The 18,968-nt window shown below is 36.8% G+C and overlaps 1 protein-coding gene across 1 annotated transcript in view; it reads left to right on the top strand.

Annotated features, from left to right (window-relative positions):
- ralgps1 (Ral GEF with PH domain and SH3 binding motif 1) overlaps positions 1-18,968 on the top strand; it is a 178,395-nt gene that overhangs the window by 148,003 nt on the left and 11,424 nt on the right. Inside the window, exons 10-12 of the mRNA XM_052093784.1 lie at positions 2,058-2,195; positions 9,288-9,381; positions 15,259-15,326. Of these exons, the coding sequence (XP_051949744.1) occupies positions 2,058-2,195; positions 9,288-9,381; positions 15,259-15,326 (300 nt within the window). The remainder of the gene's footprint in view (positions 1-2,057; positions 2,196-9,287; positions 9,382-15,258; positions 15,327-18,968) is intronic.

Raw genomic sequence — 18,968 nt, forward strand, 5'->3', positions numbered from 1 at the left:
AAAACATTCTACAGCAAATTATTTTCCTAAAAATTGGGTAGCTCATTGAGTAAAGATGCTGACTACCATCCCTGGAATTCACGAGTTCAAACCCAGGGCATACTGAGTGACTCCAGCCAGGCTTTCTTAAGCAACCATATTGGCCAGGTTTCTAGGGAGGGTAGAGTCGCATGTTGTAGAGTGCATTGGGAATTGAATTCATATTGGGGAGAAAAATGGAAGAAAATAATATTCTGACCATCTGAAGAGGCAGAATTACAGATCTGATTTGAGCTTCAGATATGTTGAAATATTTGTGCAACTAGACCTTATGTGACCAGCCAACTGAATGTGATGTATTCATTCTAAACTATGAACACGATGTGAGAAACACAGACGGTTTTTGTCATAAACTTTATTCTACATGCCTGCTGCTTTTACAGAATGGACAGTTATGAAGTCAAAATATATATTTATATATTATATATTTAAATTCAAAAGGCTTTTGTAATTAAATGTGTATATGTCATTTATTTCTTCAATTGCCCTCATATTTAAATAATATCCATGAATTTCTACACCCTATTTGCTGAATTATTATTGTTGTTTTTGGCAACTATTAATTATAAGAATAACTATAAAACCAGCAATAATAATGATGATAATAATGATAATAAAAATTATGGAATCTGAGTAAATATCATTTATAACTTTTATTGAATTCATCCATCTGCTCAACAGCAAGGTTCGGTAGCAAAACTCAGAAAACAATTGACTAAACCAACAACATTACTAACTTTCTTCACAGCTTATTTTGATTTTCTTTTATCTTTCTCTATGTCTCAAGGGGCTGAGTGCTCTGACATAGCAATTAGTGTGTGCCTTCTTCCATGTAACAAACATTGTGTGACTGTGGCAAGGTTTTTGGAAAATACAATTATTTTGTTCATTACACATGTGAAGGCAGTTCCGAAGTGAAATGTCCACTGTGTGGCGCTAAAAGCGAGTGAAATTTTCTCTCAAACACGTGAGGTTTTTAAGATTAATGTTCTATCAAGATTTAAATCAACAAAACCTACCTCCCTACCCTTAAACCTTAAACCTAAACCTGATAGTGTCATAAAAAGGAAAAATGCCATGAAAAACAGAATTTCTGTAGTAACGAACTCAATTTGTGGTGCTTCTATGACACTTTCGGCTCAAGTGTCGACTCACGTGCTCTTCAGGACTTCTACCCTGGTCCTTTGTATCGCATATGCAGCACTCTATCAGTTGAGCTACCATGCAATTTGATCACATTTAAACAAGCTTGTAAATGTAGTTGTTTATGTAATGCAAAAGTCATGCGCTATAGTAAAAGTGTTTATACTGTATGTCATAAGAGAGCACTGTGTTAAGAACAGAGCACAAAGTGTTTATGAACTGATAATCTGCCGTTTTACTTGTGATTCGAGTGAAGGGGATAGAAGTCATTGTTGTTTTAGCACCTCTTGTGCTCATTCAACAAGGAATTTGCCATGTTAAAGCCACATAAAAATAATTTTGCCAACATTTTGTTATTGTAACATGATTTTATGAGATTTACATTAGAAACACGTATAGTGAATGTTAATTAATAGAACCATATTGTACAGTGATAATTAAAAATATAACAAAAATGTATATTAAAATGAAGCAAAATGACCCACAGATGTGTTAATGTTGAAAGTTATTCAAAATAACTTTCCACTTTTGAAGGAATAGTGTCCGAAAATCCATGTATGTGGGCATCATGTTTAGTTTATTACATTTTTAAAGCAGCATAGTGTTGCTACTCTTTACACACAAAAAGTTTTCAATTAAAAAACATAGAGGTTTCTTACCAGAGGCACTTTAGTTGGCTCTGCGCCAGTAGAAGCAATTCACGGAAATCAACGTCATGTTGTTGTGCCACGTGACTCACATAGTAGAAGTTTAACCTTATTGTAGTGTTACCTTATCCTTAATTATTTGCCACTTTAATTTCTCTAATGCTAATGTTGGTACACCTTTGTCCATCTGTCTAATCAAATACTTCTTTCTTTCTCTGTTTACATTAGGAATTTACCTGTTTGATATGACCTACATTGACTCCGCCTACCCAGCCTCTGACAGCATCATAGAGACTGAGCAGAGAACCAATCAGATGAACAATCTACTGCGCATCATCTCTGACCTTCAGATGTCCTGTAACTATGGTCAGTTTCCTACACAAAACTTTAAAATATTTGTATTGTTCATATTAGAAGAACATTTATCAACATTTAAATGAAATCTTCAGCATCATAAAGTGTCGTCTTCCTATACACCCTTGTAAAAATCTTTCATATGGGTGTCTAGAAAGTCTAGAAAAGATGCTAGCATGTTTTTGACAGGTCAGAGATAGTGGATAGCTATAAGGTTCCAATATCCACCAGAAGGCAGCACTGAGTGATCTAGAAAAGCCTTGATACATATTCTTTACATTGGACATCAAGTGGTGAGCCAACACAGTACCAAAATGGTTTATCGTACAAAAGTAACTGTGGAAAGGATGAGACAGGGGGCTGTGAAGAGGTCCAGTAAGGCTCTTTATTTAAGGCTCTTTTTATGTCTGTACAGTCCTCTCCAATTAAATCAACATGTGACACAATCTTTGTTAACATAAATTTATCTGAGTCTTCAGCTTCACAACACTATACATTTCAATATAAACTCTTCATCTTCAAAATAAAAATGTAATACATCAGGCCAGTCACTGGTCACTCGTGTCATTCTCTCTCTCCCTCTCTGGCGGTCGTGTGGCTGTTTATATGCCGCTCTCCCCATGCTCACTTGAATTAGAGACAGGTGTTTAGCTCAGGTGTGAGCACCCTTACCCCTTTCTCTCTCTCCGGATGGATGCTTGACCACTGCCCCGCTGCCACAGTAGCATACACTCACTGAGCATTTTTATTAGGAACACCTTTACACCTACTTATTCATGCAATAATTTAATCAGCCATCATGTGGCAGCAGTACAACAGTACAGGAGCTTCATTTTAATGTTCACATCAACCTTCCGAATGGGGAAAAAATGTGACCTCAGGAATTTAGACCGTGGCATGATTTTTGGTGCCAGAAGGCTGGTTTGAGAATTTCTGTAACTGCTGATCTCCTGGGATTTTCCCGCACAACAGTCTCTAGAGTTTATTCAGAATAGTGCCAAAACAAAAAAATATCCTGTGAGTGGCAGTTCTGCAGACAGAAATGCCTTGTTGATGAGTGAGATCAACAGAGTAAGGCCTAACTGGTTCGAGCTGAGAGGAAGGCTGTAAAATTGTAGTGAGCACAATAGCATTTCATAATGAAAAAAAACATTGAACTTTGTGGCAGAGGGACTACAACAGCAGAAGACCATTTTGGGAACTTTATTAGGACCATACAGTTCCTAATAAAGTGCTCAGTGAGTGTATCCTTAAAATCATTGATTTGTATTAAAATCACCATGAACTGCATAGGCTCAACATAATGCACAATTATTGTCATGAAAAAGGCTATATGGAGTCCCATGGGGTCAGACGTGTGAACGCGAGCTCTACGCACTTTGCTAGTTTTTAATTATTTTATGTCATAAACCGGTGAGATTCGGTACACCCTGATTCATAACTGTTTTATGAAGTCAACATGTCAAAGAACTAAAAATCCTCGGGCTCTGGAGATATTAAAAGACGCTTACGTGATCAAGCTGACACCCCAGACAGGGCCGCAGACCAGGGACTCAATTTGGATGGTGTGGTAGGAGAAATTCAATGTCAACTGTCGAGCATGTCTGTAATGCTGGCAAAGGTCATGGCAGACTTGGAGGATCTTGCTGTAATATGTCGATCGATTGCGGCGATGGAGGCGAAATTCTCTGAGTTGCTTACAAGAATAGGGGACATCGAGAAACTGATTGATTATCTGGAGTAATCGGAGAGGGAATTAGCTGCTAATCTGCTAGCATCCAAAACAGAGTAGGAATGTATTTGGTAAAAGTTGGAAGACCTTGAGAATTGTAATCAGTGAAACAACGTCCAAATTGTTGGAATTCCTGTGCATGAGGAAGGCCGAGATATGGTGAAATTCCTAGACAATCTCTTCCCAATTCTGCTCGACATATCAGGCCATAAGTTGAAAATTGAGCAAGCTCACAGAGTCCCGGCTAGGATGTCCGCGGAAGGAGACAGGCAATCAATTCTGGCCAAATTTCTGAGATCATCCAATAAAGATCTTGTGTTGCGCGAGTTGAGGAGTGAAGGAAGGCTTTGTTTTGTGGAGTATTTTTGTTCAGGATATTGGAAGGATTAGGTCATCTGTTGCACTCATGAACAGCCGGCTCACTAAACATTAATTTGACTCTCAGAGGAAACTGAATGGCTTTTTTTTCTTATTATTATTTGTGTGCTAGTTCCACTAGTGGCTGGAGTCTGTTTTGTGGAAGAACACACCTTCAAGACAGTTTTGTGAATGAATCTACACATTCTTTGTGTTTATTCTGCCCATTGGCTGGAGTTTGTTTTATAGATTATATTTTGTTGTGTAATTCTGTCTCACAAAATTTGTACAGAAGCACCAGGCTCAAGCAATCCAATGGCAAAGTTGTCACAGGGGCTCTCTTAAGTGTACATGGACACCGGTTGGCGCTGTCGTGCGCTGGGTTAATGCACAATTTTTTTTTTCTGTTTTTGTTCTTGGGAAAGTTCGGTGGTTGATTGTTGCACTAATGTTAGAATGTGGTCTTTATAATTTTTTTTTTCCTAATATGTCAAATTGTCAAATGTTAATAGGAGTGGATTGTCTCTCTCCACGTGGAATGTGAATGGGTTGCGGCACCCCATAAAAAGAAGGAAAGTTTCTTTAACGTAAGAAATAGGATTTAGTGTTTCTTCAAGAAATGTGGGGTGCCGCAACATGTGGGAAGCTATGGGGTGGACATGTTTTCTTCAGTGCTGGCTCAAGTAAGAGAGTCATTACATTAATAAATAAACATTTTCAATTCAAATGTCTCAGAGTAAAGATATGTTTTTAAATTATGAAAAGTCATTATTGTTTTTGCAGAAATTCAGGGGCAAGGGTTAATTTTGGCTAATATTTACACACCTAACACTGATGATCAGGGCTTTTTTTATAGATCTTGAAGGGATGTTGCAAGCCGCTGGAACCCTCATGATATAATATTGGGAGGAGACTTTAATTTTGTGATGGACTCAGTCCTTGATCGTAGTGAAGCAAAAGTGTGTAAGCCCCCTAGAGCAACAGTGATGCTTCACAGGATGTGTAAAACTCTTGGTCTTACAGATATTTGGAGACTTCTGCACCAATCTGGTAGGGATTATACATTTTTACATCAGTTTATAAGATTTACTATAGAATAGATTTGTTTTTTTATATTTCTAAGTCCCTCATTTCATCTGTTGTTGATTGTTCATTTGGAAACATCTTAGTCTCAGTTCACACCATGGTGAGATTAGAGGTGTTGCCACAGAGAAGAAGAATCATAGTTGGCATTTTAATGTATACCTTTTGCAAAACCCTGATTTCCAACAAATTTTAAAGGATGAATCAATGTTTATATGGAGACCAACTTGTCCTCATTATCCTATGTGGGCATGGATTCATATAGATCATACAGTATGCCTCATTTATAAACAAAAAAAATCCAAAGCACTAGAACTCGTGGAGTTGGGAGGAAATATTAAAAGTGCCGAGGCACAGCTGAAGCACCGGATGTCGTCTGATGGTCTCAGAGAATTGATTTGATTGAAATACAGATATAATAATTTTTTGTCATGGAAGGTGGAGTTTTAGTTATTCAGGGCAAGACAGTCATACTTTGAGTCGGGGGACAAGGTAGGGAAGCTTTTATCTAGATATATAAATCAGAGAGAGTCTTTTTCTATCATTCCCTCAGAGAAATCTGCTGGTGGTGTAATTTTTACCTCGGCCATTGATATTAAAAATGCTTTTAAAGTGTTCTATCTTGATCTCTATAGTTCCGCGTTTTCATCTATAGATGAGGATATTGGAAATTTTGTGGAACCATTAGAACTCCCTAAACTGACGACTGAGCAAATAAATTATCATGACTCGGAGAGGTAATTAAGGCCTTGCCTACAGGAAAGGCTCCGGGGCCAGATGGCTTTGACATTGAGTTTTTTAGATCTTATGCCACAGAACTGGCTCCACTTTTGTTAGAAGTTTATACAGAATCATTAAAGAATGGAAAGCATCTTCCAACCATGACACAAGCCCTGATCAGTCTGATTCTTAAAAGGGACAAAGGTCCAAGCTAGTGTAAGAGTTATCGTCCAATCTCCCTGATCCTGCTAGACATTAAAATGTCAAAAAGTAAAGTTATGACATCTCTTATACATATTGATCAGGTGGGTTTATTCATGGCCACAGCTCTTCTAACAACATTAGGAATCTCATCAATATTATGTGGTCAGTGGCAAATGATCAGACTCCGGTCGCGGCCATCTCACTTGATGCTTAAAAGGCATTTGATATGGTAGAATGGGATTATCTTTTTATGATTTTGGAAATATACGGGTTCGGGAATACTTTATCGGAAGGAATAAGTTACTTTATAGACGCCCGGTAGTGGCGTTACAAACAAATGGATTCATTTCAGATTATTTTACTCTGGAAACAAACAAATGGATTCATTTCAGATTATTTTACTCTGGATAGTGCCACCCGGCAGTGTTGCCCTCTTTTCCCATTATTGTTCTGTCTTGCCCTGGAACCATTAGCAGCGGCAATAAGAAGGGAAGATCATTTTCCTGGGGTGGTGGCTGGAGGTGTGGTATAAGCTTTTGCTTTACACATTTTATATTTTATTATTCGTCTCCGACCGCACTAGAGCTATGCCTTGCCTCCACAGAATTATTAAATAATTTTCTAAGTTCTCAGAATACAGAGTTAATTGGTCTAAATCAGAAGCTTTGGCTCTGACATTGTACTGCCCAGTAACGGCTTTCCAGCTGGGTGCCTTCCAGTGGCCCAAACAGGGCATTAAGTATTTTGACAAATTTGTCTGATTTAGTTAGAGTTAATATTGTGGGTTTAATGTTAACTGTGATTCATAATGTTGTGTTTTTTTCTTTGTGTTAAGTCTATGAATCAATACAAATGTTAATTGAAAAAAAATATGAAAAAGGCTGTACAGAACATTTTACAATTTTGATTTTTAAAGTCTCATGAAATTCATTGTACAAAACAAATAGTGATCAGTACAAACCATTTTTATCCTTGGCTCTGTTAACACCTGTATTAAGATGCATTTTTGGAGCTGTGGCATATTGCTGTTTCCACCTGGTATTACCATGCGTCTCAAATGCATCTCCTTTGAGCACTTGTGTTCGGATTTCAAGGGGAGGGTCTCTGATATCATGCATCAATCACTACTGTATGTCAGTGTGCTACTGCATGAACATCAACTGCAAAAAAGTAATAAAAGGCAAATATAATGCAAGAAAAATAACCCTAGTGCACTCTTTCTCCTAGATTCAACTGAAATATGATCTAAAACAAACATAACATTTCAAGCAGTATTTTCGGTTATTATAGTGGAGTATTCTACCTGTAATAATCTTAGCTTCAGATGTCTGTGTTTGTCATTTGTATCTCTGCATGTTGATATCAAACACTGAAGAAGATCATTGAAGTTCCCGTGCTTGTGTATGCTTTTTCAAGTTTTCTGAATGGACGGTTATTTCCTTTTAAAGACACTCAGAACTGCCAAAGTTTACACTTTTGTTTTAGCACAGCCATTGATTCACAGGCAAGGGGTGGCTCTTCACGGCTGTCTGGTGTTTTACCGAAATCTGACAGATTCTTACTCCCAATAAGGTCCCTATCCCTTAAGCCCAGCCCTTCACCCACCCTTAAGCCTAACCATATTAGGGATTCAAGCGTGTACAGCACTGGGACACATTCAGGACGAATTAGCATTTCACACCTCAAAATTGATTTGTCACATGCATTTTTTGACTACCTCAGTGATCCGGTCACAAAACCATTTGGACCCTGTTTTCAACTGTATTTCTATCGGGAAGACACGCAGGCTTGAGTGAAGTTTAAGATGCCATTTATGTGATAAATGTAAAACAGAATGTAATGTCTCTCTCTCTTTGGCGTAGGCCTTGTCCGGCGGTCCGAGGGAGTTGTACCCGGAACCATCATGTCCTGCCAGAGATAGGAGGCAGGGGCGAGGAGCCTACCCCCGTGTGGGACAGGGCTCAACTGGTGATGGCGGGGTGGTGGAGGTTGCCGTGTTAGCACACTGAAACAGCAATGTGATAGATTGTGAGCAGACTTATAAAGCAATGGCTTACATGCGATAGGCTAGGAATTACCCAGCTGCTAGTCTTCCCGCTAGAACTACGCTGCGCTTCCATATAATGCTGACCACTTATGGTCGTATCACCAAAACCGCAGTCTGGGTCATACTTTGTTATTTTTGTTCATGGTTTTCGAGGATGAGGCCATGCCAATCAATATTTCAATGTTGGGATCTGAATTTGACTAGCTTCTACCAAGTGACAGATTAATTTGCTGCAAATGTACTGCATTTGAAATTAACAACATACAATATAGGATGTATTTTCTTGTTTTCAAACTCGATAAGCCTATTTATTTTTCTGTCGTAAGTATGAGTGAATATATCGTCAGATGCATTACATTATAATTTTTTTTTCTTGCTTTCTGGAAACTTATCAGAACAAACCTCTGACCTATTTATGGTTCACTATTAACCAGTTGAGGACCACTGCCTTACAGTGTAATACATTCTTCACCCTAGAAACTACATGTGAAATAAAAGGAAAAGCTATCATTGAGCGTATTTACATGCACATTCTTAAACCGATTATGCTTAATAAGCCGAAAATGAATGCTTTCATGTAAACGCAATAAACAGCATTCCTTTATCAATGTAAAGGCCATAAACGGCTGATGAATAGTCCAGTTGACATGGGTAGAATTTTGCCCATTATGCCGATTTTTTCGTGCCATTTAAACACCTTACCCGGTATTCTTACCGGCTCATCCAACGTGTGCATGTGTTGAGTGTATTCCTCTTCACGGTTTGACATCAAAAGTAGAGAGTAATGCAATTATTTCAAATGTCATGTAAATGCCTTGTCAGATTTGTTAAATAAGCTGATTTTAGAGAGTAATCGGCATAATACTGTGCATGTAAATAGGCACAATGATACACATGCTCAGTGTATGTATGCTAATGGCAGAGAATTTACATAAAATCTCCACATGTATTCACCCCACAGATCATTTGGTGATGTTACCACATGTGCAGAAGTATTTGATGTCAGTGCGCTACATTGAAGAGCTGCAGAAGTTTGTGGAAGATGACAATTACTCGTAAGTTACACTCAATAGCTTGTCTTAAACAAATTTTAATTGGATTTTTGATCATTATCTGTTAATAGAAATTCAGATCTTCTAGTTTGAATTATAGTGTATAATTTTGAATAGTATAAGAGTTTTTTAACATTGTAAGTTGATCAGTCAGTATTTTCAAGGACAGGAACTAAAGAAAATGTTGAATTTAGTTCGGAGTTAATTGCATTATACACAAACATCTATACCAGTTTTCACTGAAAACTGCTCACATCTGTAGGACCTTTGTAAATCAAGAACTTCCCTAGTTTTAACACATAATTTTGCACAGCTGCCTATAGTTTTTATTAAAACACATGGACCCTGTGGACTTTATGCCTTCTTGGTTTGGCTGTGTGGCCGAAAAGCCAACCAAACACCTAATTTACCCACCACAGCTGCACCAGCTTGGCATGACTTTCTGCTACAATATAATCCCTATTTCCTTTACCTCAGGCAGCATAAACACATGAAGCCCATAATATATTTTCCTAGTACAGTCTTATATTATATGGTTATCTGAAAACATGACACCATGCAATGATGTGGTGATGTATGACGAATAAAATGTTATTAATTAATATTTTACTATAGAATGTAAATATTTATTTTTAAGAAAAGCTACATGGTACATATATTAAGTATAATGTGGCATTCTTCCTCTACAAAGACAAAAATGGCATACATTTCTTAGGGTGACATCATTATTATATTAGGTAATTCAGTCAGTCTGTGTGGTCCTGTCTGTCTGTTTTGCATAAGGGGCAGGTGGTTTTACTGTGGTCCAATTTCTCGCCGTCTAGACACTTATAAATGCAACATCAGGAATTATGAAACTCTGCATGCCCATATTTCCAATTTTTTTCACATCCTTTGGATGTGTCAAAGTTATTTTCCAGTCAGATATTGTTGGCTATATCAGGGTGGTGTGTTGAAGATTCATATTGAAGTAGACACTGGTGAATGGAAATATGTAATTTGTGGTATCTAGAGAATTGTGATTGGTCCCATTGTCACAAATTGAATTATACAATGGTTTGTTCAAATACTCGATTCTGATTGGTTGTTAAAACCATTTAATTCACTGGTAGTTCCATTATGTTTTAATCCCTGTTATACATTTATGCGCCTACTCAGCTGTCCTCTGTAATGATAATTTACTAGAGTTTTATGCCTCAGTTAAAATTACCTTTGTACACGAATATAGTCTCCGAGCTGGGGCTGACTGTCACATCACAGAACAAAATCAAGTCATGCAGTGCAGTCTTTAAATAAGGGCTTGACATTAACATCTGCCAACCCACCAAATGTGGGTAGAAATTGGGTTTGGCTGGGATCTTCATCACCATTACTAGCTACTTTGGTGGGTGACCGCAGATGAAGCAGATTTAATGGTATTCATATCGCTTTCAGCAATTTATAAGCAGTAAATATGCTTCTCACAACCGACACATGCATCTTCGTGGGGTGAATGATACGTGCTTTCTTTCTAACCACTGCAGTGCAAATCAGTGTGCTCCAGAGACAGAGCCAGAGCTCAGCGCAGAGCAAAACCTGTGTGATTCATTCGTGCTTCGATATCGTAGCAGCTGGCATAGACAACAAAACTAATGTGATGCATTTGAATTGTACTGAGAGAAGTTGAACCTCTCAAACTACCAGACAGCCTTGATATTTAACAGCACTGACCAGAGCCGTAATTTAGGCCCCCAGACTGTCAAAGTCTCTGGGCCCCTATCCTATTAAAAAATACAGTTTAGAATTTGTTGTGGGGCCCCCTGGACCTTTGGGCCCCTTGATCTTTACCACCTTTCAACCCACTCGCTATGGCCCTGGCTCTGACATTAAACAGCACTGACGAGACAACAGTGTGAGACAACATAGATTACAAGGTTTTTAAAATACTCATCATCACACCAAAATTTTTTTTTTTTTAACACTAACTGATTTCTGGTATAGATACATATTAAATCAATTAGGGTGAATACTGTATATATGACTTAATTTATAAATATTATTCTGCCATCATTTTATCACCTTTATCTTAATCCAAATCCATAGGTCTTTCTTTCTTCCATGAATGGAAAAAAAAATATTAATGTATTTTTCCATTTATGGAAAAAGGTGCAATGAAATTTAATGGTGAGTGAATTTAATCAGTCTAACATCTCTTTTTGTACTCAATGGAATTATTACTGAGAAAGTTGTAGTTAAAGGTTTCTAAATGTGTTTAGACTATTAGTATTTTCAAATACTGCATATTTTTTTTTTTTGAAAGACTATCAACATTAGCCTAACGACAGTAATAATGAGGAGCCATCCATGATCTGATTGTTGCTTTATTCCAAATGCAACTGTTAGAAAATGGTAGAACCAATGGTAACCTTTCATGAAGGCAAGTACAATTTAGAATGGTTAATGGTGTTACCATCTGGGCTTCCATAGACAAATTGACAAATTATTGTTTTCCTCTTGTTCTATCATACTACTATACTACTGTTCTAAATGGCCATCTTTGCCTTCAGATATAAAGGTGGCCGGCGTCCTGCTGAAAGTATATCATACTCATTCAAATAAAATGTCCAAAGAAATGCATACAGTTACAGTCTCCATTTACCTTTATCAGTTTTTGTGGGGCATGGGATTTTGGCTTGTGAAAATGCTGAGTGGCAAGTGACTTTGGAATGCCACAAGCCACTATGGCTGTTGAGCCAAAAAGTTAATGCCAAGTCCTTTAAATAAACTGTGAAGCACTACAGGAAACACAGAATAGACAATAGTGTTCATCAGCCCCGTATTACTCACCTAAAGCACTTTTAAGGAAAGTATGCTTTGATATGGTTTTGTATGTGAGGGAAAAAAATTGTTTTACTGTCCGGCAAGACGAGGCAAGATGATTTAAATTGTAATATGATAAACATAATCTAATATTGCTGCGCTTCTCAATATGTGCTGTCTATAGCCTCTAGAGAGCACCCCCACAATCACAAATCGCTGACCGAAGCTTTGAATGGAAACTTTTTCATAACATGCAGCCTTTTGCAGTTTTTTAATTGTGCTAGTTCACATCACAAATTAATTCTTAATTTAATCAATCATGCAGCCTTAAGGAATACAATATGAATGTCTCAGAGGTCAACGTATGCATGTTTAGAGGGTTTTCAATGATTTTCCCCTCATCGTGAAAAGGAAGTGCCACTTTTAGCGGAGTGGTGGTGGCGTAGTGGGCTAAAGCACTTAACTGGTAAGCAGAAGGTTGTTGGTTCGATCCCCACTGCCACCACCATTGTGTCCTTGAGCAAGGCACTTAACTCCAGGTTGCTCCAGGGGGATTGTCCCTGTAATAAGGGCACTGTAAATCCCTTTGTATAAAAGCATCTGCCAAATGCATAAATGTAAATGTTTTAAAAGTGTAATTTCAGCAACGCCAGTATTTAATAAAAATAGGCATAAAAGTCTCACAATGTCTCATTACTGAGTACAGCAGTGTAGGCGCATTAGTGTAGAATGGTGATTAAAACCAACTGGAAATACCTGTGCATTAAATGGTTTTAAGGCACGCATGCCAGCCAATCAGAAATGAGTATTCGAACAGACCATGGTATAATATCACACTACTTTATATCTTTGTCTGATTAGAATGGGCAGAATAGATAAAGTTAAACATTATTGTTATTCATTTATTTTATTTTTTTCATTACTTGTATTTGAAAAATTTAATTGAAATAAATCTACATAAATGTAAGACTTTCTTAGTATTTAGTATATACCCATTTTTCTTTAATGACAGCAGACACTCAAGCTGACATGGACTACACAAGGAAATCAAATCTTTTGTGAGGAGTTTACATGGTCAATATCACAAATGTGCTTATATTTGATTAGTTGCTGCCTTCGAGTTAACCTGGGAAGCTCTTACAATACATCCGAGTCGCGCATTTGTTATTACGACATAGCACGCATTCAAGTCGGAAACAAAATATGGAAGTCAAACTCAAACAAGTAGACAACGAACAATGGCTAGAGAACCTTTTTTCTGTTGTAACAGTGAATAAGCAGTAGTGAATACACCTGTGCAGCACTTTTACATGACCTATATAATTTATTAATGCCTGGAATTTAACAAATCATTTATTAATTTTCTTAAAACAAACAGTGAAAGGAAATTAATTAGTTGACTGACATATATAACAAATTATTATTATTGAAATAAAGCACTGAAATTGACAAAAATTGCAAATAGGTTCATTGCTTGATTTGATTACAAATAAAATAGTTGCTTTCCATTATCTTTTATGTCAACTTGCCCCTTCCAAAGTGACAAATCGGCAGTTCGAATATCATCTAGAATTATGAGTTTCCCACTTACAAATACAACTTTGCTTGATCATTCATCTGCTCAGAACTCGTAAAGTAATGTTCCACTTGCAGAGTTTACCAAGAAGCAGTGCAGAATCTTAAATATGTCTTCATCATTTTACACCATAACATTGCTTTGTTTTAAATTATACACAAACCTAAAACTTGCTGTTTCTGTTCAGCTTTCAGTTTGATTCAATAAGAATGTGGTACTTTCACAATTTTACTTTAACATTCAATCAATTTCAAGAATTAAGAGCAGATGTTGATGTGCTAATTTTGTTATCATGTCCAGTGAATATAATGTTTTGAACATAAGCTGACTCTAGACAGCTTAACAGTTGTTTATCTAGAGATCTGTGCAGAAGACTGAACCTCAGCAGCCATATAAGGTCTTGTGTTTTTTTCTTTCTAGGAAAGAGAGATTATTTTGCCCATGGTGAAATTTAATTTACTGAATCATTTTTTTCAGGCCCTTCGAACAGACGACAGTAATGAGTTAAAGCTGTTGGTCTGGTAAAGTTTTCAAACCCAGCCTTCATCTGATAAAATAAAGAATGACAACTTTATGACAGAGTGACATAATTCACACGTCTTTTCCATGCTTGGTTAAAAACTTGTTTGTCTGGCTTACTTTGAGAAATATCAGGTGACACCTCTGTTAAAACTAGGCCATGCAGAGACTAATGTTTACATAAAGTCTGTACTGTAATAAAGTGGAAGATTAAGTCATGAAAAGTGCATATTGAATGCATGTACACTGTACAGTCATAGTGTCAAATAAAGCAAGATGCCACAAGAGCCCTTTTTTTTCTTTTGACAGCCTCTTTTGGCTAATTGTTATTATTACAAATAGTGGCAAAAGACACCAACCTTCAATAAAAAAGTTAACATTTATTAGTAGTAATTATCAGAATAAACAATTCTTCTGCCAAGTAATATAGTTTATTATCCTAGACTGTCTGCGATTGTCATGCAATGCACACAATTGGCACATTAATATACAATGCATGATTACACCGTCACAAGCTTTGAACATATCATGTCAATCACAATTTAGATAAGGAAACTGTTTTATAAAAGGGATTTTACACGATTTTACTGTTTTGAACAGTTGTCTTGTTCTTGAATATGAGTTTTTATATGTGTGTGTGTGTGTGTGTGTGTGTGTGTGTGTGTAGTGCTTAGGTTAAAAGTTTACTAAAATAATACATTGTTCAAAAGAAATACATGAGAAATCTGACATTAAATTTGAGCCCACAAAGAAAGCAAAAAGTGAAAGACTATTAAACATTAACTTATAGTTGTGTCTGCATATTAGACAAAGTCATTTTAACATAAAAATAAATAATACACATTTGATGACAGCACTTCTAAATAAAAATGGAAGATCTGCACATCAGTGACATTTTGTTGGTCAAATTTCAATGTTTAAATGATGTCAGTGAAGTATAAACACAACCATTACTTTTTAAATTTTTTTCATTTTATTTAATACAGTCTGTCATTGAAGATTGAACCTGTGAACAGCTCACCTCGACTGGTATCCTCCAAAGAGGACTTTGGAGGTATGATCTTTATCACTTCTTAATTTCAATTTGCTTTTCTGAAAAACTCCTGGAATAGGTTAACTCTACTCTTTTTTTGTTTGCTTGTTTTGGTTATATTTACCTGTGGAAAAGAGGGATCATCAATAATTCAGTTGAAATACCACAGCTGTACCTGCCTGGGGAGGTGGTATTCTGCATGGACTATCATATGTCTGGAAGTCATTGTTGGTTAAAGGGATTTTGCAGATGTGTGCTTTAGGGGAGCAATGAAATAAGGCCAAAATAACCTCAGATTAGCCCCACAGAAGCTTGTTTAAACTGAGGAACCTTCCCTCACTTCTTCCATGAGCTTATACCACTCAGTTAAGCAGATAAAATCTGTAGCTCATAGTGGTCTTCAGTAACATTCAGATTGGCTTTAATTTGAAACAGTTTTATCTCCTAACTGAAAAATGTAAGTTGGTCGTCTTATTTTGGATCCAGACATTAAAAGGATCCATTAAAAGGATTGGTCACCCAAAAATGAAATTACTCTCATCATTTACTCACCCTCATGCCATCCCAGATGTGTATGACTTTCTTTATTCTGTTGAAAAAAATATATATTTTTTGCAGTACATTTCAGCTCTTTAGGTTCCTACAATGCAAGTGAAAGGTGACCAGAACTTTGAAGCTCCAATGAGGCAGCATAAAAGTAATCCATAAGACTCCAGAGGTTAAATCCATATCTTAAAATTTATTTATAGTGGCTGCACAATATATAATTCCCAGATATGTGACAGTTTGGATGTGTGTTTATATGTCTTTATCTGTATTCTTTAAAGATAATAATTTACTTTAATGTATGTATACATGGACAGGACTATTGGGGCAGTGATGACATAACAGATACAGATGTTGTGTGATTGTACAGGTTTGAAATTGAGGATGTCAATTTAAATTTGTTTGCATTGTTCTACATAGACTGCATCTCTGGTGACTGATTCTGTGCCCAATAGAATACTAATTTGTGTGATATGACCTGACAGTTTTGTTTTCTGTATTCATAAACATGTTTCTGAATGCACATAATGAAATGAGAGATTGTGTGCACAAGTTTTTCATCTTTTATGCCAAAATGCTCATGAACATAATTGTTGGCTTATAAATATAATTTGTTAAAATTGTCTCACAATCCCAAACTGCTGTTATAATTGGTCATCCACCTTAAGCAATGCTTTGAAAATGTACAGTGCATTCAGACCCCTTCATTTTTTCACATTTTGTGAAACTTTGCATTTTATTTTGCTTAAACGCTTACATTTTTTTAACTTCAATCTACTCTCCACACCCCATAATGACAAAGCCAAAATCAGATTTTTTTAGAATTTTGCCAATTTCGTAAACAGAAAAAAAACTGAAATATCACATTGACATAAGTACTCAGACCCATTGCTATGACATTTGAAATTAATTTCTCTGGATCATTTTTGAAATGTTTCTACACATTTCTACACTACAATTCAATTGTTTGGACATGATTTGGAAAGGCACACAACTGTCTATATAAGCTCTCACAGCTGGAAATGCATATCAGTGAAAGAACCAAGCCATGAGGTCAACAAACTGCCTGCAGAGCTCAAAGACAAGATTGTGTAACGGCACCGATATGGGGAAGGCTAAAAAAAAATGTTGGCTGCATTGAAGGTTCCCAAGAGCACAGTGCCTCCATAATTCTTAAAGAAGTTTGGAACAACTAGGACTCTTTCTAGAGCTGGCCGCCCAGCCAAACTGAGCAATTGATGGAGAAGGGCCTTGGTGAAAGAGGTGACCAAGAACCCGATAGTCACATGTGGAGATGGGAGAAATTTGCAGAATGACAACCATCACTGCAACACTCTACCATGCTGGGCTTTATGGCAGAGTGACCAGACGGAAGCCTCTCCTCAGTGCAAGACACATAATAAAGAACCTAAATGACTCTCAGACTGTGAGAAACAAGATTGTCTGGGCTGATGAAATGAAGATTGAACTGTTTGGCCTCAATTCCAAGTGTCATGTTTGGAGAAAACCAGGCATCATTCATTACATGTGCATTACCATCCCAACGGTGAAGCATGGTGGTGGTAGCATCATGCTGTGGTGGTGTTTTTCAGTGGCATGGACTGGGGGACTTGAAGAAAAGCTGTTTTAGAAACGCTGAATGCAGCAAAATACATTATCCTTAGTAAAAACACAGATATCCTTAATGAAAACCTGGTCTAAAGTGCTCAGGACCTCATACTAGGTTGAAGGTTCACCTTCCAATAGGTCAATGACCCTAAGCACACAGCCAAGACAACACAAGCGTGGCTTAGGGACAACTCTGTGAATGTCCTGAGTGGCCCAGCCAGAGCCGGACTTGAACCCAACCGAAAATCTCTGGAGGGACCTGAAAATGGTTGTCCATCTACAGTCCCCATCCAACCTGACAGAGCTTAAGAGAATCTGCAGAGAAGAATGGCAGAAATACCCAAATCCAGGTGTGCAAACTTGTCACATCATACACAAAAAGACTTGAGGCTGTAATCGCAGCCAAAGGTGCTTCAACTAAGTACTGAGTTAAGAGTCTGAATACTTATGTCAATGTGATATTTCAGGTTTTTTCTTTTTAATAAATTTGCAAAGTTATCAAAAATCAGTTTTTTGCCTTGTCATTATGTGGTATGGCGTCTAGAGTGATGTGATGTTTTTTAAAGCATTTTAGTATAAGCCTACAACATAACAAAATGTGGGAAAAAAATGAAGGGGTCTGAAAACTTCTGACTGCACTGTATTTTAATGCCTATTTGTATGCCATGCCCTACATTACTTGCTGAAATGCACAGTAAGAAAATTATAATACATTTTGTTAGTCCATCACAATATATTGAGTTAGTTAGGCTAATGTATGTGATTGAAAACCATGTCTGGCGGAGGTGATTTTTGTCATAAAATAAAAATGTATAGTCTTATATATATATATTTTTAAATTATTTAAATAAACATATCCACTTCTCTAATTGAACCAATAAAATAAATTATTGCAGCACATTTATACTGAGCAATATTTATAAATTTGAGGTATCACCAAATACATTTTCAATTGTTGAAGTATAGGTTGTTTTTCTCACAGGTAAATTTGCTTCGCTACATTTCATAATATTTCACTGTATATTGTTGAAGTCTGTATTATTATCCATTGTCACTTTTGAGAAGTCTCAATTATGCACTAAACCAAATGTTTATTTTGCGCAAATATCTACTGTTTAAAAGGCTCCTGTAGATGCAATCTTTGCTGAGGGCAGTTATAAATATCATACTTGCTTCCGATTGTTAATTGTGAAGAAATCCTTTTTCCATTTTGGTCAGGGCTCCTCTTGCTCAATTGCTCAACAACCCACTATAAAAGACAGTAGGGAATACCATTATTACTATACTCCTAATTATCAACAAAATCCATTTCCAGTATTGCCACAAATACCTCTCTGGTTTCAGTTTATAATGGAAAGATGCTTATAAACATGAATACAGGGAACAGTTTTATTGGATAAGCCTGTCCAATTATTTTTGCTGACATTCTTTTTATCAGGCCAGTAATGCTGTGGCTGGTTTGTGAAAATGAGCCAATAAAGAGGAATTTTGACTTGATGCCTAATTTTC

This window comes from Xyrauchen texanus, chromosome 27 (genome assembly GCF_025860055.1).
Source record: "Xyrauchen texanus isolate HMW12.3.18 chromosome 27, RBS_HiC_50CHRs, whole genome shotgun sequence".
NCBI lineage: Eukaryota > Metazoa > Chordata > Actinopteri > Cypriniformes > Catostomidae > Xyrauchen > Xyrauchen texanus.